The sequence below is a fragment of the Lates calcarifer genome, unplaced genomic scaffold (assembly GCF_001640805.2).
Source record: "Lates calcarifer isolate ASB-BC8 unplaced genomic scaffold, TLL_Latcal_v3 _unitig_4782_quiver_787, whole genome shotgun sequence".
NCBI lineage: Eukaryota > Metazoa > Chordata > Actinopteri > Centropomidae > Lates > Lates calcarifer.
The window spans coordinates 9,479-36,978 of NW_026117103.1; the positions used below are offsets into that span (position 1 = coordinate 9,479).

The 27,500-nt window shown below is 38.9% G+C and overlaps 2 protein-coding genes across 2 annotated transcripts in view; one reads left to right on the plus strand and one right to left on the minus strand.

The window, feature by feature from the left end:
- The first annotated feature begins 527 nt into the window (after positions 1 to 527).
- Positions 528 to 6,027, plus strand: LOC108902222 (trichohyalin). The gene is made up of 4 exons (XM_018703990.2): positions 528 to 532; positions 2,568 to 5,086; positions 5,213 to 5,587; positions 5,751 to 6,027. The coding sequence occupies exons 1-4, from the start codon at positions 528 to 530 to the stop codon at positions 5,903 to 5,905; spliced, it is 3,054 nt and encodes a 1,017-aa protein (XP_018559506.2). The 3' UTR covers positions 5,906 to 6,027.
- Positions 6,028 to 8,641: 2,614 nt separating this feature from the next.
- LOC108902227 (anoctamin-1) overlaps positions 8,642 to 27,500 on the minus strand; it is a 47,677-nt gene continuing 28,818 nt past the window's right edge. The window contains exons 13-24 of the mRNA XM_018703994.2: positions 22,888 to 22,962; positions 22,699 to 22,767; positions 22,372 to 22,573; positions 20,359 to 20,470; positions 20,155 to 20,212; positions 18,144 to 18,244; positions 16,936 to 17,078; positions 16,239 to 16,391; positions 15,963 to 16,015; positions 14,763 to 14,947; positions 12,574 to 12,679; positions 8,642 to 11,082 (exon numbers count right to left, since the gene is read on the minus strand). Coding sequence (XP_018559510.1) covers positions 10,828 to 11,082; positions 12,574 to 12,679; positions 14,763 to 14,947; positions 15,963 to 16,015; positions 16,239 to 16,391; positions 16,936 to 17,078; positions 18,144 to 18,244; positions 20,155 to 20,212; positions 20,359 to 20,470; positions 22,372 to 22,573; positions 22,699 to 22,767; positions 22,888 to 22,962 — 1,512 coding nt within the window. The 3' untranslated portion in view covers positions 8,642 to 10,827. The remainder of the gene's footprint in view (positions 11,083 to 12,573; positions 12,680 to 14,762; positions 14,948 to 15,962; positions 16,016 to 16,238; positions 16,392 to 16,935; positions 17,079 to 18,143; positions 18,245 to 20,154; positions 20,213 to 20,358; positions 20,471 to 22,371; positions 22,574 to 22,698; positions 22,768 to 22,887; positions 22,963 to 27,500) is intronic.

Below are 27,500 nucleotides of genomic sequence, written 5' to 3' on the forward strand. Positions count from 1 at the left end.
CCCACCTAAATATTGTCACAAACCAAGCATACACCCCTCCAATGGCAACAACACTCCCCAGTGTCAGGGGCCTCCCCCAGCAGGATAATGTTCCCACCACACCACAAAAACTGCTCAGAAATGTCTTGAGGAACACGACAGCAAATCTGTTGACCTGGAGTCCAAACTCCCCAGATCCCAGGCTGATTCAGTACCTGTGGGACCTGCCTAACATTGCATGGGTTCCCCTCATACTGGGGGACTCTGACTTGTTGTGGCTTGGACATGGGATCTCTGAAGATCTCCTGTAGTGTCTGGCACCAGGACATTGGCAGCAGATTTTGGGTCCTGTGGGTTGCGGGATGGGGCCTCCATGGATCTGACTTGTTCTGGATCATCCCACAGATGCTGGGTCAAATTGGGATCTGGGGAATCTGGAGGCCAGGTCGACACCTTGGGCTCTTTGTCGTGTTCCTCTACAGCAAGTGTGTGTGTGTTTTGTTGAGGCAGGGCGTCCTGGCAGCCTGATGAGCCATTATACAGGAACAATGAGGTACGTTTTTATTTCTCCTTGATGGGTTGGTACGACTGCCTCTATATCCACACAAAACCTCTTAGAAAAACTTCCATCAAATCTCTGTTTTATGGTAAGGAATAACCAATAAAATAAATAAAAAATGAAGAGTAATGACAACTGATTGCAGAAGTGTAATCAGCGTGTGTTATGGTGCATCATGAGCTCATATCAGAGGACGGCTGGATCTCTGCTGTGACAATGCAGGAGGTAAGAGCTCTGGATGAAGTGAATTCAGTCCTTAAATTGTTCCCCAGACCTTCTCCACAAACAGATTTAACATTTCTAAGACAAACACAGGGTAAACATTAGACTTCAAGGCTCAGCAGTGGGCAGAGACAGCTGGTTGGGGTTAAGGATAAAGTTAGGCTCAGGTTCAGGTTCAAGGTGGCACTGCATTCACTTCATCATCAAACAGGAATCACATAACGGTCTGGTGACAGAGAAGGACCAGGCAGAGATCAGCCACCACTCAGCCTGTCACAGTCCACCTGACAGTTCTACATGGCTACTACTGTAGTAAGCTTCACTTGTTCCAGATGAAGTTTTCTGTCTGCAGGCAGCAAACACTACAATTACACTATAACTCAAATGAAACCATGTTTTCTTTCAGCACATTCAGTTTTTGATGCAGAAACTTGTTTGTCCTGCAGGGGGAGCTGCAGCAGGTAGAGAGTGTTTTACCACTTTATCTTCATTTTCATGTCACAACCCGGCTCCTAGACCATGACAAATGTGGGAAGGACCCAAAGGATGAAAAAACAGTAAGTAAACGTAATTTTTTATCATACTAAAGATAAACAAGTTAGGAAATAACTACAAGTGTGAATATTAGTTTTATCAGTAATGTAAATGTGCATGAGTGAGCATTATGAGATGTGGGGTGTTGTAGGGAAACAAAAACAAAAGACAACCAAAAAGGAAATGTGTCAAAGCTGGCTGATGAGGGCTGTGAAGGAGAAGAAGGTGAGAGAAAGAGCAAAGCTGGGCTGGGCTTTTATTCCCTGGGTACACCCAGCCCAGGTGCTGCAAATCTGGCTGGCTGCACCAATCAGAGCTCTCCATTACCTTTAAAGAATAATATAACATAATTAGGCAGGGGCCATCATTTTCACCACTACCTAAGTTAACACCTTGGTCATCTAGACTGTGTTTTAATGCAGCTCACACTATAGCTGTTTTCATTTATGTATCTGTTTGTTTCTGTTGTTGGACTACTGAACGAGAAAGTGATTTGACTGCAGCTCAAAAGTCAAAATGTCATTTCAAAGCTGTTGCACTGTGGTGGTACACAGCCATTTCACTGTATTTCTTTCATGAATAATGTATACTGATGATATCTTATAGCTTATGGAGGTGAACACCCCCCCCCCCCCCACACACACACACACACACACACCCCACACCCCCACCCCCCTAAGTAGAATGGAACACAGTTATGACCTCAGAGTTCTAGAACACGATTTGTCATAAAGCAGAATTTCATCAAGGTTCACCACACTCTCAAACACAGCCTCTAGTTACCAATCCCAGACAGAAGACATTCACATTTCTGACCTGGAATATTTTTCTTCAGACATAGAAAGACGCAGCAGAGGAGTACCACAGGTAAGAATTCTGAATTTGAACAGGAAAACTTCTTTTTGACGTTTTATTCAGCACTGAGCCTCTTTCTTTTGTTCCTTTCATTTCTGATATTTGTGTAAAGCTTCAACAAATTCAAAGGGATTAATCTAAGAAAGAATTCCCTGTTTGTCTGTGTGTATCTCTCTGTGGGTCCAAATCTTAGTTACAGTTAATCAATTTTGATTAATCCATCCAATGTTGTTGAAAAACCTTAATTTTCCTTGACAGACATTTCTAATATCTGATAGAAAGCAGAATCTAAGGGTCAGGTGATGATAACACTGCCACCTGCTGTCATTGTTGTTGTCTTTAAAGAGAATTAAAGCAATCAGAGAATGGGAACTGTAATTATTCATTTAAATCATGAATATATTCATGTATATTTCAGAGTCTTGGAGCAAAGGAAACACATCAACAGAGTGAGAACAACACAAGTGAACAGGAGGAAAAACAGCGCTAAAGAAGGAAGACTGGAAAGGACCAAGGAAGGAAGACAGAAGCAAAGCGAGAGGGACGGACAAGAAAGGATGGAAAAGAGAAGGAAAATGAAAGAGAGAGAAAAAAAGGAGCAGGAAGAAAGAGAAAGACTTGAAGGAGATGAAGTTGTAAGACAGGAGAAAAGTGAAAAGAGGAGGAGAAGAAGAGAGGAAAAAGAAAGACAAGAACGAGAAGAAAGAGAGAGACAGGAACGAGAAGAAAGAGAAAGACAGGAGCAGGAAGAAAGAGAAAGACTTGAAGGAGATGAAGTTGTAAGACAGGAGAGGACTGAAAAGAGGAGGAGAAGGAGAGAGGAAAAAGAGAGACAAGAACGAGAAGAAAGAGAGAGACAGGAACGAGAAGAAAGAGAAAGACAGGAGCAGGAGGAGAAACAAAGACAGGAGCAGGAGAAACAAAGGCAGGAGAGGACTGAGAGGAGAAGGAGGAGGAGGGAGGAAAGAGAGAGACAACAAGAAGAAAGAGAGAGACAAGAACAAGAAGAAAGAGAGAGACAGGAACGAGAAGAAAGAGAGAGACAGGAGGAGAGAGAAAGACTTGAAGGAGACAAAGATGTAAGACAGGAGAGGACTGAAAAGAGGAGGAGAAGGAGAGAGGAAAAAGAGAGACAAGAACAAGAAGAAAGAGAGAGACAGGAGCAGGAGAGAGAACAACAGGAGCAGGAGGAGAAACAAAGGCAGGAGAGGACTGAGAGGAGAAGGAGGAGAAGGGAGGAAAGAGAGAGACAGGAACGAGAAGAAAGAGAAAGACAGGAGGAGAAACAAAGACAGGAACAGGAGGAGAGAGAAAGACAAGAGCAGGAGGAGAAACAAAGACAGGAGAGGACTGAGAGGAGAAGGAGGAGGAGGGAGGAAAGAGAGAGACAGGAACGAGAAGAAAGAGAGAGACAAGAACAAGAAGAAAGAGAGAGACAGGAACGAGAAGAAAGAGAGAGACAGGAGGAGAGAGAAAGACTTGAAGGAGACAAAGATGTAAGACAGGAGAGGACTGAAAAGAGGAGGAGAAGGAGAGAGGAAAAAGAGAGACAAGAACAAGAAGAAAGAGAGAGACAGGAGCAGGAGAGAGAACAACAGGAGCAGGAGGAGAAACAAAGGCAGGAGAGGACTGAGAGGAGAAGGAGGAGAAGGGAGGAAAGAGAGAGACAGGAACGAGAAGAAAGAGAAAGACAGGAGGAGAAACAAAGACAGGAACAGGAGGAGAGAGAAAGACAAGAGCAGGAGGAGAAACAAAGACAGGAGAGGACTGAGAGGAGAAGGAGGAGGAGGGAGGAAAGAGAGAGACAGGAACGAGAAGAAAGAGAGAGACAGGAGGAGAAACAAAGACAGGAACAGGAGGAGAGAGAGCAACAAGAGCAGGAGGAGAAACAAAGACAGGAGAGGACTGAGAGGAGAAGGAGGAGGAGGGAGGAAAGAGAGAGACAGGAACGAGAAGAAAGAGAGAGACAGGAGGAGAGAGAACAACAGGAGCAGGAGGAGAGAGAACAACAAGAGCAGGAGGAGAAACAAAGACAGGAGAGGACTGAGAGGAGAAGGAGGAGGAGGGAGGAAAGAGAGAGACATGAACAAGAAGAAATAGAGAGACAGGAGGAGGAGGAGAGAGAAAGACAGGAACAGGAGGAGAGAGAACGACAGGAGAGGACTGAGAGGAGAAGGAGGAGGAGGGAGGAAAGAGAGAGACAGGAACGAGAAGAAAGAGAAAGACTGGAGCAGGAGGAGAGAGAAAGACAGGAGCAGGAGGAGAGAGAACGATGGGAGAGGACTGAGAGGAGAAGGAGGAGGAGGGAAAGAGAGAGACAGGAACGGGAAGAAAGAGAAAGACTGGAGCAGGAGGAGAGAGAACGACAGGTGCAGGAGGAGAAACAAAGACAGGAGCAGGAGGAGAGAGAACAACAAGAGCAGGAGGAGAAACAAAGACAGGAGAGGACTGAGAGGAGAAGGAGGAGGAGGGAGGAAAGAGAGAGACAGGAACGAGAAGAAAGAGAAAGACTGGAGCAGGAGGAGAGAGAACGACAGGTGCAGGAGGAGAAACAAAGACAGGAGCAGGAGGAGAGAGAACGACGGGAGAGGACTGAGAGGAGAAGGAGGAGGAGGGAAAGAGAGAGACAGGAACGAGAAGAAAGAGAAAGACTGGAGCAGGAGGAGAGAGAACGACAGGTGCAGGAGGAGAAACAAAGACAGGAGAGGACTGAGAGGAGAAGGAGGAGGGAAGAAAAAGAGAAATGGGAGCGGGAGGAGAAAGAGAGGCGGAGGAAGGAGAAGAGTGGTGGAGAAAAACAGGAGACGACAGGAAGAAGTAAATCTGAGTGGACCTTTGTCTCAAACCTGAAAATGTGGCACCTTGAACACAAGAAAGAGAAAATCGTCAAGGCCCTTATCAGGACCTGTGATAAGGAGGAGTCCATTGAGGCTGGTGGTAAGAAAATCACTTTCTATACTGTTAGAACCCATTTGATAGAAGACTGTGTTTCTCTGCAGCTTCTTCTCTTGTAGATGTTGTAGCTGTTCTCCAGGCTCACCACTGATATTTTGTTTCTTTCAGACGATACTCCTGAAATGAAGGACATTCGAGTGTGGAGGCAAATGGCAAAGAAGAGGAAGCTGCTGAAGAAAAGGCAGACAATAGAGGACAGAATAAAACGCAAGAAGGAGAAGCAGAGACAAAGACAAAAGTGGACAAAGAAAGAGAGAGAAAGAAGGGATGGGAAAGGAGCACGTAAGTGGAAGAAGAAAGGAGAGGAGGAAGACACAGAAAGTGAGGAGAGTGAAAGAGAAGAGGACACAGAAAGATCTGGATCTGTTCCAAAGAAAAGCCTCATGTCAAACCTGAAAACGTGGTACCTGAAACAACAGAAGGAGAAAATCGTCAAGGCCATTAGCAAGACCCGTGACAAGGAGGTGGCCATTGATGTTGGTGGTAAGAAAGTCAGCTTGTACAATATATTTCATAAGTGTGTTGCCTCCAGAAGTTAAATGGTCACTTTATTAAGATGTCAAAGTCACAAGATTGTAATGTTGACACTTCAGTGATTGAAGGGTTGCAGGTGTTGAGCTTACCTTTCATATTCTTCTTCTGTCAGATGATACTCATGAGATGAAAGAGATAAGAGTATGGAGACAACAGGCCAAGAGGAAGATGCTGCTGAAGAAACAGCAAGAACTGGAGGAAAAAATACAACACAGGTTTACATGTCATCACAAACAGAAGAGCAAAGAGTGTGGATGGAAACAATAATGTATCTTAGGCAGCACAATTTAATATATTTATTTTTATAATTTAATTTGATATAATTTAATACTAGATTAACTTAATCAAATGTAAATAGAAATTATATTTTTATAATCTAATTTAACTTTTATATATTTATATTTTATTATTAGTAATATTTAATATTATTTAGGATAGAGTAATTTATTTTTTTTAACTAGTTGTAGAAATAATATATAGTCAATAATAATATATAGTTCTAGAAATAATATAGTTAGAGAAGCAAAAGTTATTTAATATAAAATAAAGTTATTGTCCTCCGATGAGGGGGGGTGGTGGTGGGTCAAAATTAAAATATTTATTAAGTATTTTATTATTAGTAATATTTAATATAATTTTGATAAAGCAATTTATTTTTTAACGAGTTGTAGAAATAATATATAGTTAATAATATATAGTTCTAGAAAGAATATAATTAAAAATTAATTTCATATAGAATAAAGTTATTGTCCTCCGATGAGGGGGGGTGGTGGTGGGTCAAAATAAAAATTTAATCAAAAAGAAAAAGAAAAGAGAACCATGAAAAACACTTAAGCACTATAAAATATTATATAATTGGATCTAACTAAATGTAATAAAATATTTTATTAGTAGTAATATTTAATATAATTTTGAATAAAGTCATTATTTTTTTAAAAAGTTGTAGAAATAATATATAATTAATAATATATAGTTGTAAAAATAATATAGCTAGAGAAGCAAAATTAATTTAATATAGAATAAAGTTATTGTCCTCCGATGAGGGGGGGTGGTGGCGGGTCAAAATTAAAAAAAGAAATGAGAAACATGAAAAACACTTAAGCACTATAAAATAATTGGATCTAACTAAATGTAATAAAATATTTTATTAGTAGTAATATTTAATATAATTTAGGATAAAGTCATTTATTTTTTAACTAGTTGTAGAAAGAATATAGTTAGAGATGTAAAATTAATTTAATATAGAATAAAGTTATTGTCCTCCGATGAGGGGGGGTGGTGGCGGGTCAAAATTAAAATATTTATTAAGTATTTTATTATTAGTAATATTTAATATAATTTAGGATAAAGCTATTTTTTTTAACTAGTTGTAGAAATAATATATAGTTAATAATTATAGTTGTAGAAAGAATATAGCAAAATTAACTTCATATAGAATAAAGTTATTGTCCTCCGATGAGGGGGGGTGGTGGTGGGTCAAAATAAAATTTAAACAAAAAGAAAAAGAAAAGAGAAACATGAAAAACACTTAAGCACTATAAAATATAATTGGATCTAACTAAATGTAATAAAATATTTTATTATTTGTAATATTTAATATAATTTAGGATAAAGTCATTTATTTTTTAAGTAGTTGTAGAAAGAATATAGCAAAATTCATTTAATATAGAATAAAGTTATTGTCCTCCGATGAGGGGGGGTGGTGGCGGGTCAAAATTTTATTTTAAAAAAAGGAAGAAATGAGAAACTTGCAAGATACTTAAACACATCAAATCTATTGCGATCCAATAGGTCCTGATCTGATCTAATCTAATAAGAAAGAGTCCTGAAACAGAAGAGGAATTAAGCACACTTTAAATAATTGTAGTCAGTTTATGACCATAAACACCAACACAGGAGTGAACACATCCTCATATGGAGACAGCCAAATGTTGTTTAAACAGACCTACATCTACTGTCTAACAAAAATCTAGATGGATCTGATCTAATCTGTTGTAATCCACTCTAACCAAGTCATTATTTAGGTTCATGTAGTTCCACCTAAAATTAAAGTTCAGTTGCTGCTTTAAAAATGTGAGTGTTGTTACTCCTTCTGTGACCTGAGCCTCTCCAGTGTTTTCTGGTATTTTCCTCTGCTTCCCTGGAGCCTCTGCCTCTCTGCTCTCTGTGTGTGGAGGAGTGGAGCATCTTCTGCTTCACCTGTAGCTCATCGATTATTGTTTCAGCTTCACCACGTGGTAACACATCCGGGCCACCGTAGTTTCTGGTGTTTCTTGTGTCTCTAGTATTTCTAGTTTTTCTCTAGGTGTAGTTCTCCAGTGGTTTTTGTGCTCTACTGAGTCCAGTCTCAGAACTCACCTGGTCCTTTGCTGCTGCTCGCCTCTGTGGCCTGTTCACCTGGTTCGCCGCCATACCCTGCCAGACCATTTGCCTGCTCCGAGCCTCCAGTCTCCACTGCTCCTCCCGGGTCACTTCATTCCTCTGCTGCAGCCTTCGCCATTAGTCCCGAAGGGGGCTCACAGAGACTGCTTGTGTACCAGCTGGAGCCTATCCCAGCTGACGATGGGCGAGAGGTGGGATACACCCTGTACGGCTCGCCAGTCCATCGCAGGGCCAACACATATAGACAAACAACCATTCACACTCACATTCACACCTACGGGCAGTTTGGAGTCACCAGTTAACCTGCATGTCTTTGGACTGTGAGAGGAAGAATGCGTACCCAGAGAGAACCCACACAGCACAGGGAGAACATGTAAACTCCACACAGAAAAGACCCAGGTGAACCGGGAACCTGGAAGCTTCTTGCTGTGAGGTGACGGTGCTAACCACTGCACCACTGTGCTGCCCCTACCCCTGGATTATCTCCCCTTACAACTGCTCCCCCTTTCTTGGAAATAGCTGAATAGCTATAATAAAGTAAAAAATAATTACTCATATGATGTATTTTCTTTTGTGAACATAAACATTGGTTGTTGAAGCAGGGAATCATACTACCCTGAATGAAGATGATATAGAAATATTTATTCAGAGTAAACATGGAAATTTATCTCCACATTTTATTAAGCAGGAGAGACAGCATCATTGCTTCGGTCACAGTACAAGATGATGTATTGCAAGCAACATCACAGCAATTAAATTCAAAATAGTCTTGAGAGATTTCTGCACAGTAAAGTGAGTCTTCTTTTTCAGTGTTAGTGTCTAGTTATAGTGGCAGGCGAAACATATAATAATAAAGAACAGACAACTAATACAAAACTACAGCTTAAAGCTTGTTAATGCATTGTATTAGAAAACTAACAAATGAAGTGTATATAAGACATTTTTTAATTATCTATTACATGAAAAAATGCAAGTGTGTTGTAAATGGTAAATGAACTGCATTTATGTAGTGCTCTTCTAGTCATGTCGACCACTCAAAGCGCTTTACACCACAGGTCACATTCATTCATTCATACACACATTCACACAAGCGCTTGTTCTTCGTATATATAGCGCTCTAACACATTCACATGGATGGTATGCCGTCAGGGTTCAGTATCTTGGCCAAGGACTGGAGGAACCAGGGACTGAACCACTGACCCTCTGAGCAGTGGATGACCCACTCCTCCTCCAACTGTAGGCACTGTAGTACACCGTGCCTGTTCTCCTCATGTTTCTGTGCCCCTGTTGTGACACTGTGTTTAGTGGACATTTGTGAGGAGCCAAATATGAAGCAAAATGATTTGCTAATGTGGGTGAGGTGTTGTGAAACCGCCCCTCTATCTGTACATTTATACTGCAAATTTCTGAGTGCGTCCACAAATCTGTAATGACCACTCAGGTTTGTGAATATGAGTACAAATATTGTACATGTGTGTACTCTAAATCCCAACGTTAATTGCCGTTTAGGTATGAAAGGTCTTAGTATTTGGCTTCAAGAGCTGGAAATTTCTTTCATTCTACCTCCAATACGGATACGCCTATAAATGACTTAAAATCTTTTAACATGTGACTTACGCTGCATTCCTGCCATGCCTGAGATCTGTATATGTGTGGTAATCTGTCTGCCAGGAAGTTTGAGTGTTGTGTTGCTTTAGTGTACCCGGGTCCAAGCTATTGGGGTCTATGAGGATGACGCACTGCCCACCTGTCAGGCCACAGGGATCCTGAGTGGAAGTAAAGCATTCTATGTAGTGTGTATTATTTTTACAGCTAATAAACAAAGTCTACCAACTTGTATGACTGTTGAATCATGACAGTACAGAAAGACACTGAACAACAAGCACATCCCAGCATGGTTCATAATTTCTGTGTTTGGTTGTGTGTATTTGCAACAAATGTGTTTGGTTGTGTTGTGTACTTTATCCCAAATGTTTCCAGCGATTTTCAAACCTCAAGAAATACATAACTTTAATCAAAGTAATGGTCTGTTTAATTTGGCTGCCTGTTGATGGCATCATATCATCTTTGTGCATGTGCCAGTGTTGTGGTTGTCTGACAGAGGAGAATTGACTTTTAATTCAGTTTAAAGCCACATTTTTTTTTACAATAAACCAGATACTAAGTTACCAGGGAAACAAGCTAATACAGATAATAATAATAACTCAAGGACACTTTCCTTAACATTAGCTATAGCTGTGTTTGCAGTTCACCCCTTCAAGACATCCTGTGATTGCTAAACAGCATCAGAGAAATGCTTCTTTATTCAATGTTTTTACTGGATTTAATCACCTGCTCCATTCGTTTCGAAAATGACTGACACTGAAGGAATCCTAACGGCAATGACAGCAATGGCGGTGACAACAGTGACTTCTGTGATCCCATACTACTTCATGATGTCACCAAACTCTCCTTTGTTAAGGTTTTGATTGGGAGACCCACAGCAGTAGAAAATGACATACTGTGTGTTTAAAGATTTATGTTCACATTCTCAAATCTGAGGACACATTCAGAGATTGTTAACTGCATTCACTGATGTGTACACATGTACAGATTGAGATACAGTTTCACAACGTTCAACACACACTGTGACATATTTGGCCCCACCTTTACTTTCCTCACACCTCATCAGCAGCTGCTCTCCATATTGTTGGAATGTTCTGAACAAGAACAAAAACATAAGATTTTAGATTGGCCCGAGCAAGCAGGCTGCTAGCAGGCTTTGACTTGCTAACTAATACTAAACTAAGAAATCATTGTTAGAAGCATTAGAAGCTGTTGGTGCTGTTGGTGTGCAGTCCAGAGCGTTGGTGAGCCATTGTGCTGTTGTTGTTGTTGCCACTGCTGCAGTTCTCCTTGCCTACTGCAGAGGTCCTGCTCTCGAGGATATGGACCTTGCCTTGCTCTTCTTTCATGAAGAGGTCTACCAATAGAATCTTCTCCTTGTGGATCTGAAGGCTAATGTCTTTGGGGATGTCTGGAATTAGCCAGTCCACAACGTCGCTCATCAGCATCACAACATTCTGGCAGAGATAAACAGGAGAATCATGTATTTTTTCCCTTGTTTACTTGATGATAAAGGTAAGCCATGTTGAAGTTACAAGAAATGCGATTTCTGATGCAGATTATTCCAAATCCATATATAGGAATGTGTGTGATGTACTGTATAAAACATGAAGTTACAGAAAACATCTAATGAACACAGATATTAAAAAAATCAAGAAGACTGTGGAAACAAAGCCATGTGACTGCTTTGGTAAACATGCAAAGTTTATTTACTATTTACCATGACTACTTTGTGGCTGATATAAAAGAGAAATCTGCTTCACAAATGGGTTTGATTGAGAATGGCGGTAAAGTTTTCAATGCATGCTGACAGACAGAAATTATACCACTGGTGAGCTGTCACATGTTTTTTTCCATTAATACTATATGTATTAAATTGTTCCCAACTGTCTATACTCTTCATCTCATCTCATTTCCTCCTGGTTGCACTGCTTCCAATACAGTCTGTTTATGTTAGAGCTTTTATCCAATCAGATTTCAGCCCTGTGTTTATACAGTCTGTGGAATCAATAGTGTAGGCCCGGTCGCTGTAATTTAACCAATCAGATTTCAAGGTGGCGAGACCAGAGGTCATTTAGTAGGCCTACCATGATGTCTGCATTTCCATGTCATTTGACTGGTTGGTCATAAAGCGTACTGAGCTAGTAAACGTCTATAGCTGCAATCATAACCTAAAACATGTTATAGACTTATTAGCTGTTTTTTTCAACCCCCAATGGCTCAGTGACTGTTGTAGAGGTTATCTGTGCATCTCAGTTCCAACAGTAAGTTCTTTTCTTATCTTCCTCTTTTCTATCGTCATGGAGGCTAATGCTGAAAGTCGAGCCTGTCCAAATAATCAGCAGTTTCTGTGAGTAAAATGCTTTTTACCTTTATTTTATTGTTTATGTTTATTTGTCATCTTATGAGTGAATATTGATGCTTCTGCTGGAGATGATGTGTGTGGCTCAGCTGTGGCTGCAGTGTTTGGAGACCTATTAAATTGTGTTCATTGGGTTTTTATACAATTGCTTCAGTAATGGCATTTATTCTGGCTACATGACATGTCTGTCTGTGATGCAAAGTATACTGCTTTTCTGTATATTATTGATGGTTTCTATAGCCGTGACATTATAATGACAGTATTAAGAAGTGGGTTAATTCAGATAGGACACCAGTGAAGACCTAGGTGTGAAATGCACGGCCCATCACTGGTATTCAGTATAAACACACAACAGATATTATGAAAGAGGCTGCTGATCTGAATGTGCTGTTAGGAGGTGCAGTCCAGTGGCCAACACTGCATGGATCGGTTGTTGATGACTGAACTGACACATCCAAACACAATAATTATATGCAAAGCAATACATTACAGACTCTCCAACCAGGGCAGGGTTGCACTCCTAAATTTAAATATTCAATATGGTATGCAATCATTCAGTATAATTTTTCTGCATGTTTCACCTCACCTGGAAAACAATGACAAAGGCCAGACGGACAGCTAGCACCGCCCAGAACTCCTTGGAGATCTCATATGGAGTGGTCGACCAAGGAGGTTCTCTGTAGTCCTTATACCTTTAGAGACAAATACATTTTTTTAGTTTGGTTTTCATTTCTGATATTTATTGATAATCTGGCAACTGATTGTTCTCCTCTTGATGTAACAACTGACTGATATCCTATTCCCGGTTACAGATGTAAGGATAAAGCCAGCGCTAGGGAAATGCAGTTCTGATGCATCTGTTTTTTGTGTCTATGTGGTAATGTCGTGGCTCCACATGAACTTGTTTGTGTTGAGGTGGGAGTTTATGCTGATTAGGCAGCACAGTGACATTTTGATCTTATTTTGGAGTTGGCGTTAAATCCTGCTCAGACCACTTCTTAAAGGGTAAATTTGTTGCACACTTTTCATCTATGGCACATTCATATGTGCATCATTTTTAATGTGATTGAGAGAGATCAATCAGAATCTAAAGGTAATTAGTGCTTTGAGTTTTTCCAAACCTCAGACTGAAAAGATTTTACTCAAACAGCTCTCGTCTGGAGGAGTCTGGAGCACCATCAAATCAGGACATTTTAATTCCAAACAAAAGTTTGAATTCCACTTCTTCTGTGGAGTCAAAAATATTTTTCTATCAAGTCAACAAGATTATTACAGTGAGTTTTCTGTTTTTCCACTTGCAGTCATGTTATGCCATGTAACCTGTAAAACCACAGAATGATCCTATATGTCTCTAAGATATTATACATAGTACTGAAAACACTTTAAAACCAAAAAAAAATCTCCAAAATCCTGCTTGCTTTACACACAGCTGGCAAAGCATTGATACTTTTATTATATTGTCAATTTTCCAACACTGCACAGGTTTTGACATATGTGATCTTTTGCACAAGTCTCCAAACTTCTTTTTGCATTTATTTGTTTAAAGTCATCAATCAATAAGGAATGGTATTTTGCAGATAGACTTGTTCATGGTCCCTGAACTTTAAAGACACAAATGGGAGTCTTTACAAAAATGCAGAGGAGAAGCAGAAGTCCTCTCTTAATTAGCTGATTTTTAGTGTTCCTATAGCTATAATAAGTTGTGCATGTTCAGTCTACCACTGACAGCATATGTGGATCTGCTCCACCTCTCTGCCATGTTTGCACCAATGCCTGTGGTCACCAAAACCACTGCTGATCACAGCAGTACATTTATGAGTTTGAGTTATTTTTCATCTTGACTTTTTAGATAATGTAGATTGGTTGGTTAGTGGAGTTTTCATTGATATTTCAGTTGATATTTGATTGCATATGAATTATTTTGTGGCCTCGATGTTATAGAAATCCTGTAAATACACTGCTTGTTAATTATCAGTGTCACATGACTGAACATACAACAGATGTGACAGGTCGGAATGAAAACAATGTATCATGAATAGGAAACTGACAGAATGATGAAAGTTGAATAAAACCACCCTTGAAAGATCTTTACTTCATTTCAAATAACAGGTAATTTTTAAATCTCTTTCAGAATGTGCATTTTATTTTATTTTATTTTATTTATTTCAGGGTTTTTTTTATGTTTTTTTTTTTTTCACAGTGTACTTCAGCTGTTCATCATGGTCAAATACAATGAACTTCTGCTCAGGTTATGGGGCTGCTTTGAGTCTGTGCAGGTCACAATGAAATCAGAGGATTATCAAGGCTTTCTGCAGTGAAACATACAGTCCAGTGTCAGAGAGCTCTGTCTCAGGCACGGGTCACGGCTCCTCCAACAATGACATGAAACATGCATCTCAAACAGAATGACTGATATGAAAACATTGGACCTGCTCTGAGTCCTGGTCTTAATCCAACTGAATGATGAATGAAAAAGCTGAAACTCAGAGCTGGGAGAAGGCACCCATCAAACCTGAGAGAAGTGGAGCAGTTTACTCAGGAAGAGCGGACCAAACGACCAATGTTTTTGTCCATACTATTTTCATTTATCGTGTTATATAAAATAACATGTTAGATTGAAAATCAAAAGTCTGTTGTCTGTTCTATGAAATATGAGGATATGATCTTCTTTCTTGAGTTTACCAATAATTTTGGCCACGTCTCTGTTGATGTTTAAAATGTTAAACATGGTTTTATCAGGAAAATGACAGTTGTGAGCTGAGGTTGATTTCCCACCTGCAAATCTCAACGGGGTAGCCGAGCTGCAATGGATCCATGGTTTCTTTGCCTTCCTGGAAGTGGCTGACGTTAAAATAGGACAGCGTATGGTTGACAAATCCATGCATGGAGCCATCTGGGCTGTACATGTACTGGTAGACCATCCGAGGTATGAAGTCTGAAGTGAAGGAGATGACAAATGCCTAGGAGATGTGTTTGAGGAGGCAGTGATAGGGTAGGGGTTCAGAGATTAGGGACAGAAATGGGAGTTAGACTAAGGTGAAAAAATATTTCATATACCATGTGTAAACAAGACAGTATGGAATATGACAATATAGTGTCAAGTTAAAATGAAGCAACCCCTGGACTATAGAGTTCAATACATTTCATCACTCATACAAGAGGCTTCTTCAGGTTTAGGGTCCCAGGCAGTAAAACTCATTACTTTTAATGTTGTTCACACCTTGTTGAGACAATAGCCCCTTACAGAGACCCTGCTATATTGCCATCACTATGCTACCTTTGCTTGTTTTCACTGAACCAAACAAAGCCTGTGTAATGCTAGCCCAGTTGTATTTTAGATAGCACAAATTCAGAGCTGTGATGTCTAACACAACAGAGTTGGTGTCTGTCCCACCATGCCGTCTGCCCCTTTTACACAAAGTTCTGTCTCTGTCTACCTATCCTGTGTCTACATGTCTCTGTGACTACCTAAGCTGCTGGCTTAAAGGATTTAAAGCAAAAGCAATTACAATCTCATGCACTTTTATTCAAATGTAGGGAACATCTCCTCATAGTCTTCTCGCTGCCTCTTCTGTGTGTATGCTGGAAAAAAAAAATCTGTAATGACAGTCAAACAGCCTCAGAAGAAATGGACAGAGGATTATAAATTTAATAAGAAAGACAGTGAGTCAATAGGGCAGTATTTGTACGTGTATTGTATATGTATTTTAATCGTATTGTATTGAGCAAAATAAATCCGTTAACAGGGTAAGCCAATTCTACTTGGCTAGAATTCTTAAAACTGCCATAAAAGTCTCAGCATTCAGGGTGTTAGAGGGCATTGGTATTGACTTTAATGAGGAGCATGGGATTCCTGGCCCTTTTTGTCTGCCTGCCACTGTATCATTTCAAACACACTGCCATTCAAGTACAGAGCCAATACAAAGTCAGACATTCATGCATGAGAATAAATTAATACATCCATGTGTTACTTACATTAATGATGACAGCCACTTTTGCTACCCCTCTCAGTATGTTGTACCATATACCTGTAGACATAACAATATGTATTAACTACTGGATATTAGAAATATGACTGATTTCCTTTTCCTGTTGTGACAGAAAACGTTTTCTTGCAGCCTGTTGGTTGTAAGGAACATGTTTACAGGAACAACAGCAACAACATTTCACCTTAATCTCACAGTATTCTTCTACTCTCATGCCAGTTCATGCATTTTATGCCTTTTGCTGGAGTTCAACAGTGTAACCTACCAATGTCTTTGGCTCTTGCTGCCACTGGTCTTCGCAACTCTGTCACAAATTTCTTGGCATCAAGCCGTATTTCAATGATGTTGTTGAGCAGAGCAAAGAGTGGAGCCAGGGGGAATGATGCCACGAACAATGTAACAAAACCAAACTGGATGACTGGACACAGAGGAAAACAGAATAACATTTTAGAAAGTTATAACATTATATCACAAGTAGTAAGATACATTTTACTGGAAACTGCACAAAATACCGGGCAGTTCTTGAGGAAAACCTGTTTCAGTCTGCCAGAGATTTCAGTCTTTATCTTTCAGCAGGACAATGGCCCTAAACATACTGCTAAAACCACACTATGTACACTAAGTATTTTCACGAGGCACAAGGTAAATCTTAGGTCTTGATTTTTAGCTCAGCATTGGATCTCTATGGTTGATAACAACACAACAGTAAGATATATTGCACATGATCTGGCCCTGCTGTGTTTTAATTTTATTTCACAGTGACTACAATCACATTCTTTACTTTGCTTTGTAATATAATCATCAGGTTATATCAAAGCACTATAAAACTGGCAAATGCATGAAGATGCAAATGCTGCCCTTAGTACCTCAAAAACTTTAACAATGTACAAGTTAATATGATCTGATGAATGAGAATGTGTGTGTGTGTGTGTGTGTGTAAGGATATCAAGTGTTACACTGACTCATTTCCATATATTCAGGTGTTAACCCAGCAAATGGTTCCAGAAAGTGGTCAGCCTCGTATCTTTGCAGCTTCTTCTGTCTCTCTTCCTCTTGAAAAGCACCTTGCTTTGACCGAATGTAACGAATCAGCTTCTTCAACTTGCTAAGGAACATGCACACACACACACGCACACACACACGCACACACAGAGGCACAAACAATGTGAATATACAAGAGTGCATGCATTTATATGGAGCCATACTAAAATGTTAATGGTACATATAAGTACAGTGGCTTCAGTGGGTATTCAGACCCCTTCGTTTTTTGCACACTTTACTGTGCTGTAGATTCAAGTTTAAATTGATACAATTACAATTTTGCCAATCAATTAACAATTAATAACCTATAATGACAAAGTGAAGATATATTTATAGAATTTTATGAAATGTATTAGGAATGAAAAACTGAAATCTGTTGTAATAGGTAAGTTCATAATGGTTTAATGGTTGTTCTCTGGAGGTGGAAAAGACGAAAAAAAAAAAAAAAGATTTTTATGTCACTAAAACAGCTCTGACCCATCAGGGCATGAAATAGGACCTCTAGGGTGTCCTGTGGTGTCTGGCCCTGGGATATTGGCGGCTGATCCTTTGGTTCCTGTGGGTTGCAGGGTGGGGCCTCCAACATCTGGCTTGTTCTGGTGCATCCCACAGATATTCAGTCACATTTGGATCTGCGGGATTTGGAGGCCAGGTCAACACCTTGGGCTGTTTGTTGTGTTCCTTGAGCCATTTCTGAGCTTTTGTAGTCCAATGGCCCCCGCCATTGGGGAGTGTGTTTGCCATGGGGGTGTGTGTGTGTGTGTGTGTGTGTGTGTGTGTGTGTGTGTGTTGGGGGGGGGGGGGGGGGGGGGTGTGTGCTTGATTTACAACAATATTAAATTGGGTGGCATGTATCAAAGTAACATCCATGAATATCAGGTTTCCCAAGGTTTCCCAGCAGAACATTGTATTGTAAAGAAATGATGAATGTTATTCACTTCACCTGTCAGTGGTTTTAATGTTGTGGCTGATCGGTATATAAAGGATTTGCTTCAGTGTTGATGCTTTTGCTCCTTAATTAAAAAGGAACAGTGATTTGATACAGAACATTTCATGTTCATGCTTTGTGTACTTCCTGACAATGTGCTATAGAACGATAAATAATCAATTTAAAGTAATGCATACTTACGGTATTCCAATCTCAAAAAGGTTGTTTTGAATTAGCTGTTTTCCCAACATGGTGATACTCAGCTGTATACACAGCTCCATCAGACAGCCTCCATGAGCACACTGTAAAAAAGTCCAAAACTTGATTTTATTGTTTGTTTATTTGAAACATACAGTACAAATACATGTTGTTACACAGGAAGAAATAATGCAAAATCTCGCATCCAACTGAAGTTAATTTGCAGCTTTCTGTCCCTGGTTAAGCTTTTAAATTCACATTAGACTGTGTGCATGTGTCTGTGTGTTTGTATTGTACATGACTGTGTATGCATCACAAATAAAGGTGTCATTGCAAATCCTGTACAAACTCCAAACAATGGTCAAATATGTTTTGGTTTTTTATACAGTCACAGTAGACTAATGTGGATATTTAGAAGGAGTTTACTATTGAAATGTTTTCTAACCAATAAGGTAAGGGAAGTTTCACAGGGCAGGAAAACAAGCTGGAGCTCCAAACATGTACTTTTTATCCCCACGTGATATATTATATATTAGGATTATTAACAGGTGGGACAAGCCATTCATGTGTTACTTGGTCGTTGTATATTTTGTGTTTCCATTACTTTTAATGGAAACATTATTAATGGTCATTTTGGAGGCTGTAATGTGTGGTGCTGTTGAACTGTACTGGGCTGTACTGACAGAATTCCTAATATTCTGTCCATCCCTTTAATATGAATTAAGATTAATACAATTTTAGGAAAACCTGGCAAGTGAATCTGTGGTCCAGCATTTTCTCATCAGTTATCTGAAAGATAGCCTCAGCCCACTCAAAATGGTGGACAAGACCAAATGGTACCTTCTGACTTGGCCTTAAACAAAGGAACATTCCTTTGTTAATCTCCCCCACATGCCATGCGGTTGGCCGTAGAGGCCATCTTTTGATTCCACCATCTTGGTTATAGTTCCTTTGTTTTAAGTCATATGGCTCTTAATTAAAGGAGTCATCTTAAATCAGCCATCTTAAATCTTGTCACTGTCTGATTTCCCAGTGTCTCTCACACACACCTGTATATAGAGTTGGTAGATTAGGTTAGATTTAGTTTTTTTTTGTCATTTCATTATGATTGTATTTGTTCAAATTCCTACTTAAACTACTTGAACACCAAATATTTTTCTGGTCTGTTTAATGTCATAGGAAAGTGAATATTGCCAATCTCTACACTGCAGAACTCCACAGTTATTATATTAACTATTAATCAAGGTCCCAAATTGATACTTAGTATACTTAATGAGAATGATTTAATGAATTGGCTAACTGGTGCCCAGAGGCAGATTGAATGTAAATTAAATTCTATTACTTTATGTAATAATTAATTCCTTAATGTTTTTAATTTGAATTTTTCTACTAATATTTGATAAGGAATGAATAATAGTAGGTGTAATTACACCTACTATGCACAAGACAAAGTGGTGACATGGAAATTAGATGATGATGATTAGATGGCTGGATAGAATATTGAGTTATTATTGAGATAACAAGCATATTTTGAATGGGCACTACACTAGTTTTTAGAGAAAAAAATCACAAACATTTACATTTATTTTTCTTTCACTGTTCAGTAATATTCCCTGTAAATTTTCTTTCTCTTTTAATTTCATATAAATTTTTATTTTCTATTCTATTTTGATTAATGTCTGTCCGAAACAGTCAAATTTACTGTATAACGTGGGTAATCTGAGAATGGTAGCTGTGATTGGTTGCTTGGCTTGATAGAATAGAAATACTGATTTGGTGGGAGAAAGTGTGAACTTTTGTCAGTGGTTATTTATATATACAAAACAATGGGTTTTAATTTATTTAAGTTGCCAAAAACCTACTCACCAAGGTGAGAGAGAGATGTAAATGTCAACTCAGTGGAGTACAAAAGGGTTAATAATATGGGTTAATAAGTATGTAAAAAGCATCTCAACTTAGTGTGTGGTTACAAAAGATTTTTCTTGCAGATAATATGGAAAAGTGTAAACCTTACCTCTTCCATTCTGTAGGATTCAAACACATACAGATAGCTGCCTGGTCTGCCTACCAGTCTACAGGAGAAAATGAATGAAAGGGTTAAAAGTAAGTGAAGTGTAACATTTATAACATTTATTTATAATTTTTGATATTAAACATATTAGAGTGACAGAAAAAGTAACTACAAAATTTCAACTTAAAATATAATGAGGTTACTAACCTTCCCCTGAAGAAAGCAATGTAGATGATAGGGGTGAATGCATTGAAAAACTTGAGAATGAAGGTCTTGAAGATCAGTCGTTCCTCAAAACTCTTGTCTGTTTTAGGAACCTCTAAAAAAGAACAGAAAGTTTTCTTAGACTTTATTTTTAATTTGCAATGAAAAACAGTTACTTCTAGACACAGGGCCTCCAGAATCCAGCCACATGCCAGTCTAGCGGTCATTTCTAAAAGATTTATTTTTAAAATGTTTTTTTTTATATATGTTTTGTAATCATATCAAGGATTAATTGCACATAATTATGATAAGCTGACCAGTTTTCATCAATAATTTTATTGAGACTTTTGTTAAGTCCAGAGGCAAAGATGCAAACATGTGTTGCCTCACTGGAATTAATCTCTTGAATGAGACAAACCCCCTAGCTGCTCTTCACAAGATAGACATACAGTTTTACACAAGGTGCAATGAAAAAGTTCTGAGACTGCAGATGTAACAGACACAAATTGCACCTTATATAAATTTGGTTGCCATCCCATTTAAGGTAGTCTCCCTGTGCAGCAATACACCACTCCCAGTGCTCCTGCCACACACAAATGCTCCCTGGAAGTCCCATCTCGCAAGCATGTCAAGCACCATCTACAGCTTGCACTGATTCTCATCAACCCTTCAATTTGAATTTTATTTTGGTGAAGAGGAAGAAGTTGCAGGTAGTCAAATCCAGTGAGTAGGGTAGGTCGGGAGTGATAATTGTGTTGGTGCAGCCAAAAGACTTGTGTGTGTTCAACACGCCGTGAGCAGGCACAATGACATAACGAAGCACCCAACTGTCATTGAGCCACAGCTCGGGTCATTTGTGTCAAATGTACCCCAGAATGGTGCAGTAGAACTCGATGTTGTCAGTCAGACCATTACAGACAAATTCAGGGTGAACAACCTCACAAATGTTGAACAAAAAGTATCACACTCTTCGTAACTCTCCTGACTTGAATAACCTTCTTCAGTCTCTGAGACTATTGGCTTGTCCACTGAAAAGACTGGTCTCTGGACTGTAGCCATAGACTCAACTCTCATCAACGCTGATGATTTCTGACATGAAGGTTGGGTCATCTCAGGCTTATTGATGAAGATCCTTTAAGACTTCAATATGGTGCTGCCTCTGCCCCATGGTGAGATCGCAGATGCGCACCTGTAAGTGGTCACAAAAACGCGTGTAACACAGATCCAAATGTTGATCGCATGACTTTCGAAAGTTATTATTATTACTGTGCCGCATGCCATTTGTTCGCAACAGGAACAGTTTCAGAATGTTTTGATTGCACCTTGTATATCACTATAACTATCTTGTGTTGTATGAGGTTTTTGATTCAGAAACAGTAGCAAACATATCCTGTAAACAAAATAATTTTGAAATAAGTAATGATGAGAAATTAAACTTTAAATATCAAGGAACTCAATGGATTCTTGCCATTCCAACTCCCACATCTATGTAAACCAATGTATGCAACTGTTCACCAGTGTGCAGCTTTATAAAGAAACCCAAGAGGATGCTAATTTAAGATACAACAAAAAAATATATATATATTTTTTTCAATAAGCAACAAAAGAGAGCTTGGTCAAGAAAAAAAGTTCATAATATAATATACATAAAACAGAAGCTCCAGAAGTAGAAGAGTTAAAATGAAGTCTGGTGTCAAAGCAGATGCATGTTCACACAAGAAAAATCTTACAGTGAGGCTGCTGTTAATGTTAGTTTTATCATGGCAGAAGAAATATATCAATCAAATTCTTTTTTTTACTCTGCTCAGTCTAAATTATTTTTTTTCACAGACACAAAATATTGCATGCGTCTCCTATATTTCATCAGGTGCAAAACAATATCACGTAAGAGGAAAAGTAAAAAAGTAACCCACTAATCTGACTTTGTTAAAAGGTCCCATTGTCCTCTAGTATGATAGACATGTCACCTGTTTTCCTGGTTCTGCCTGAGCCAGCTTTACACTTAACCTAACTCACCTAACACAGTGAGCCATCGTGCCACAGCTCCATACACCTCGTCCAGTATGAGGATGACCACCAGGTTGATGATGGCTGCAGTGGTTTTAACAGTCAGCTGTACATGGTTCCGTGTGGTAGGATTGGAGCTCATATGAAGAGCGGCTTTGGTGGAGATCCGGTAGAGGATCACACCAAACACAATGGCAAATGTAACACCAATCTAACAACACAAAGGTTTGCAGGATTACAAAACAGATTAAGTGGACTGGGAGGGAGAAGACACAATCATTACACAACCTTTACATAAACCATCAGTGATTATATGCAATGGGGTTTTTTCCTTACCATTAACAGCATCATGACAATGTTAGTCATGTAGGCAGGGAGGCGGTCTTGATAGTTGAGCTTTTCCACCTAAAATAAGTGAATAAAAACTACACTACGACTGCAACATCCAAGTTTGTAAATGTACTGTAACTGTATAGGTATTGTAAATGTAGATGTTGCAATATTGAGGTCCTACCATGTAATTACCTTGTGCTGTGATTTCTGATCTTTACTCAAAGACTTCTGCATTACCCTGAATTCATATTCAGCCCTGGGATGGTCCTGTGATGGTGATACAAACAGAAATGACAAATGACAGTGAAACACATAGATGAACAGTTCAGTTAAATTGGAATTACCAGATGGATATGTGCACCAGTGGTAGAAGAGTCTAGTCTGTCAGAGAAAAAGCTTGAGGTGAAAGGTGGGGGAAAAACCACAGCACTTAAAGAGGGTACATTATCAAATTATAATGGTTGGTGACAGTTATAGTAGCAGCAGGAGCCTGGGAGCAGGATTTTTCCATAATGAATTATGTGATGAAAGTCCTCACATTCTTACCCTGACATATTATACATATTTGGACAATTTCTGTCATTAATAAGTAAAAAATATTTTCTATTTTTGACTGTTTGAGAATGTGTTGATTCCACATGTGGCTGTTGTGTGTTGTTGTACTGAAAAGAAATACAGTTGTATGCAAAGGTTTGGTCAACTACAGACAAATTACATGACATTGATTTTTGAGGAAGAAGTAAATACAACCTCTGCAGCAAATATACATTACAAATTTGCATTAATAATGCACTGTTACTTTTTTTTTTTTTTTTTTTTACATAAAACAGAGAAAAAAAAAACAAACTACTGTAATTGTGGCATGTGTAAGTTTCGGCACCCACTATCTCAGTGCTTGGTAACCCCCTCTTTGGGAGATGTTACAACTTCCAAACACTTTTTGTAGCCAGAGTTTTGAAGAGGTTTAGCAGCTTTGGAAAAGCAGTTCCAAGCCCTAGTTAATTAAGGCCTAATGAATTAATGAAGTTCTGAGTTCTGCTAATGTTCTTCAAACATTTGCACATGCCAAAACTTTTTTTTTTTTTTTTTAATTCATGAACTAAAAATTAGCAGTGCATCAACTTTAGTCAGTTTGCTGCAGAGGTTGTATTTACTGCTTTTCACTTCAAAATCAGCAGAATATGTAATTGAAATACACCTGTATTAATGATCCAATTTGCCTTATTTTGTCCAGTTCCTGTTGTAGTATATGGTTTTCTTGCATCCATCCCAGGCTTCATGCAGTGTGACTGAGAGAAGCAGCAGTGATAAAGTTAGTTAAAGTGATGAAGTCATGAAGCCCTTTGTTTTCTACTGTGATATATCATGTCTGGAGTGTGATGTTGTATTTCAAAAAATGAACTAACAATATTTGTCTCATTTTTAACATCCCAAGTGATTGGGAGAATTTGCACTTGGCATCAGACATTCTTCTGTTTATGCGTGGGAAATGGTATGTGCATGGTTTATACTCATACCTACAACCCCTGGGCTGTATTACATTTGGAGAGTTTGTAAATGAAAAACAAGTTTGCCATCCAAGAACTTGCCTTAATAAGATTATATAATGCCCAATGAAAGAGCCAAAAGCATTGGAAGAGGTCACTTAAGTAGTCAAAAAGGTGGTCTTTGGTGGCAGGGCACCATGCATAAATGAAATTCGCCCTGAGATTCTAAAGGCTCTGGCTGTCGTTGCTCACACGCTTTTTCAGTGTCACGTGGAGGTTGGGGTGGTGGTTCCCATTTTTAAAAAAGGGGACCAAAGAGTGTGCTCCAATTATTGGGGCATCACGCTGCTCACCTTCCTCTGGAAAGTTTATGCCAGGGTGCTGGAGAGGAGGCTCCAACTGACTGTTGAACCTCAGATTCAGGAGGAATAATGCAGATTCTGTCCTGGCCATGGAACAGTGAACCAGCTCTTTGAGCGTGTTCCCTGAGGGACCTTGTGGGGTAACTGTGGGAGTATGGAGTATCAGGGCCGCTGAGGCTAGCCTTCCAGTCCTTGTACAACCACAGAACTCCCTTGGGGACTTACATATCCTATCTGGACTAGGAATGCCATGGGATCCCCTAAGAGGCGCTGGAAAGCATTGCTGGAGAGAGGGACATCTTGAATACCCTGCTTACCCTGCTGCCACTACGACCCAACCCCCGGAAAAGCGGGAACAAATGGACTGAACTGAACTGGATATTTCTGTCTTGTAGTTTTAATGTAGAATTTTCACTGAAATGCAGTTAAGGATTACTAATCATATAACATGATCAAATGTTCAATTACTCAAGACCATGTTTTTGTGCTCTTTATGCCAAAGTTATTTATCTTAATGCACTTACCCTGGAAATAAGTATTTTCTGAAGGGCAGCCCTGACATAAATCTCAGCTTTATGAAGCTGATGACACAGATTTGATTACGTCTGGCTCACACAGATTCTCATTCAGTTTTTTGGGGAATTGTTTAGGCTCCACTTCCTGTATTCCTGCCACTGAGTTTCAAATCATGCTCATCTGTGCTGGTTGTCTAGATTTGGCATTTGGTGCCATATTCATTTTATAATGCAGCTTTTTATTTGTTAAATTACTGAATTTTTGTGACTAATAATTCTGGTGATATACTGATGGAGAAAAACCAATAGTGCATTGTACATGTGAAAGCAGAACAAAGACTACATTTGCAATTACCATTTATAGTAAAACACATATGTTTTGTGTGATGTGTTATGATATGTGAGAGTGGCAGCAGAGGCAGAGAGGCTACAGAGAGTAAAGAGAGAACTTTATCTAGTAAGAGGAATTTATCCAAACCTTGAGAGCTTCCTGTGGAAAATAAACCCAGAGAAAGAAAAAAAGGGGATGGGGTAGGAGGGTGTCAGTGTTAGTACAAACTACCAGGATAACCTGAGGTAAGATTATTAGAATATTTTAACAACATGTTTTTAATGTGAACTGAATACTTTTTGGAAAATACTTTCTCCACAAAGATTACCCATATTGACAGTTTTAACTTATTTGCTCCATCAACAAGACAAAGGAATTATTCCCCAGACAGTCCTTTGTAAACATGTAAACACAACAACATCAACTGACAGACCCACACTTTAATTTTAACCCACAGTGGCTGCACTTAAAAGTGATATACCCTTCTGTGATAATGGTGCACCTTTTCCATGATTGCAGTACATTTGCACTTGGCAATAGACTATCAGTGATTGGAATAATAACCACAAACACTTTTTTTTCCCAATTAGCAATCAGCACAAGTGACTCTGCTCTATGTATGTGTGCGTATGTGTGTGTGTCTCCACTGGGTCTGTGAGCCACAAGTGAGCCTGGCTTTTGTCTCCGCTCTGCTATCCCTATTTTATTTGTCACAGACTACATACAGCAGAACTAGTTTTTCATGTGTGTAATTATTATCTTACTCTAAGCCCTCACAAACCACATAGCAATATATAAATTAGTAGCTTTAAAATTAGGTTTCCATTTCTATTTTCTTCTGTCTAGACAGCATCATGCACAATGATGTGCTCAGCTGAAAGAGTGCTACAGTGTGTTGAGGTGTGTGTAAATGCAGTCCCTCACAGTGTAAATGTTTATACATGTAGAATGTCTCTCTGTGTCCTCCTGTCCTCTTTGTGGTCCTCTTTACTGTGTTTAAATGCAGCCAAACTGACGATATAGTTCTAATTTATTGTTTTTCTATTTTGAGAGGAGCACGGGGTGAATAAGAGCACTTATATCCTGTTTAACATTTCTGTGATTTGTGGCAATATGTTAACCTCATTTAATAGATCTTTTGAATAAATGTCTGTGGGAGGATACTGATCTACTGTTGTTACTATAGCTCCACCACAGGGATCCTGCAAACACACTACAGTGGAAAAGCATGACACTTTGAAGTGCTGCCACTGTACTGCCCTTACTGTAGTAATAATTTAGAATCATTATTCAGGAGAGATTGTTATTTACGTAAACTGGATGAATTGTTGGCTTGTTTCCAAATTGTCTCTCTTGGCCTCAGACTTTGTTGATGTCACCATGTTCCCAGAACTCAGCAACTCATACTATGTATGATACGCATTACATTACCTATTTATTAACATTTTAAAAATGTGTAACACAGCAAAACAGAAATATTGCAACACAAATAATGATAAAAGACAAAGCACAAAACCATAATATGTTGAAGTGTTAAAAAAAAGAGTTTGCTTTGAGATTAAAAACACTATACTATATGGGCTTAGACATCTCAGAAAAAAAGGAATAAAACAATTTCAATAATTAAATCATAATTATGACCCAAATACAATTAAAATCAGGAAAAGACATAATGTTCAAATATGCTATACTGTTTTAAATAGCCATAGCACACTTACCTGACTTGCATGTGAAAGTCATAAATCAGTTTATCAAGAAAATCATCTTTAAACTTTTGCCACCCCATCAGTTACTGTATTTCCTGTAACTGTTTGTATGAGTATGACTTTGTGCTGTTCAATGTGCTTGTAGTATATTAAGTTGTAGGTGTCGGCTGGGGACTGGACCAGACATGAATAGTGCTTACTTTAAAATGTCACTTGCCAATGCTGACTTAACTTCGCCTTTTTCTGTCTGCTGACCAGACCGTGCCATGCATTCTATCCTGATTAATGAATAAATTAATTCTCCCTGGATTACAACCTTCTGTGGCACTGATCATCTTTGGGAGTGGGGAAAGAGGGGAGTCATTTTATACTATGTTCAGGTTCCCCCCTTGGCCACGCATAAC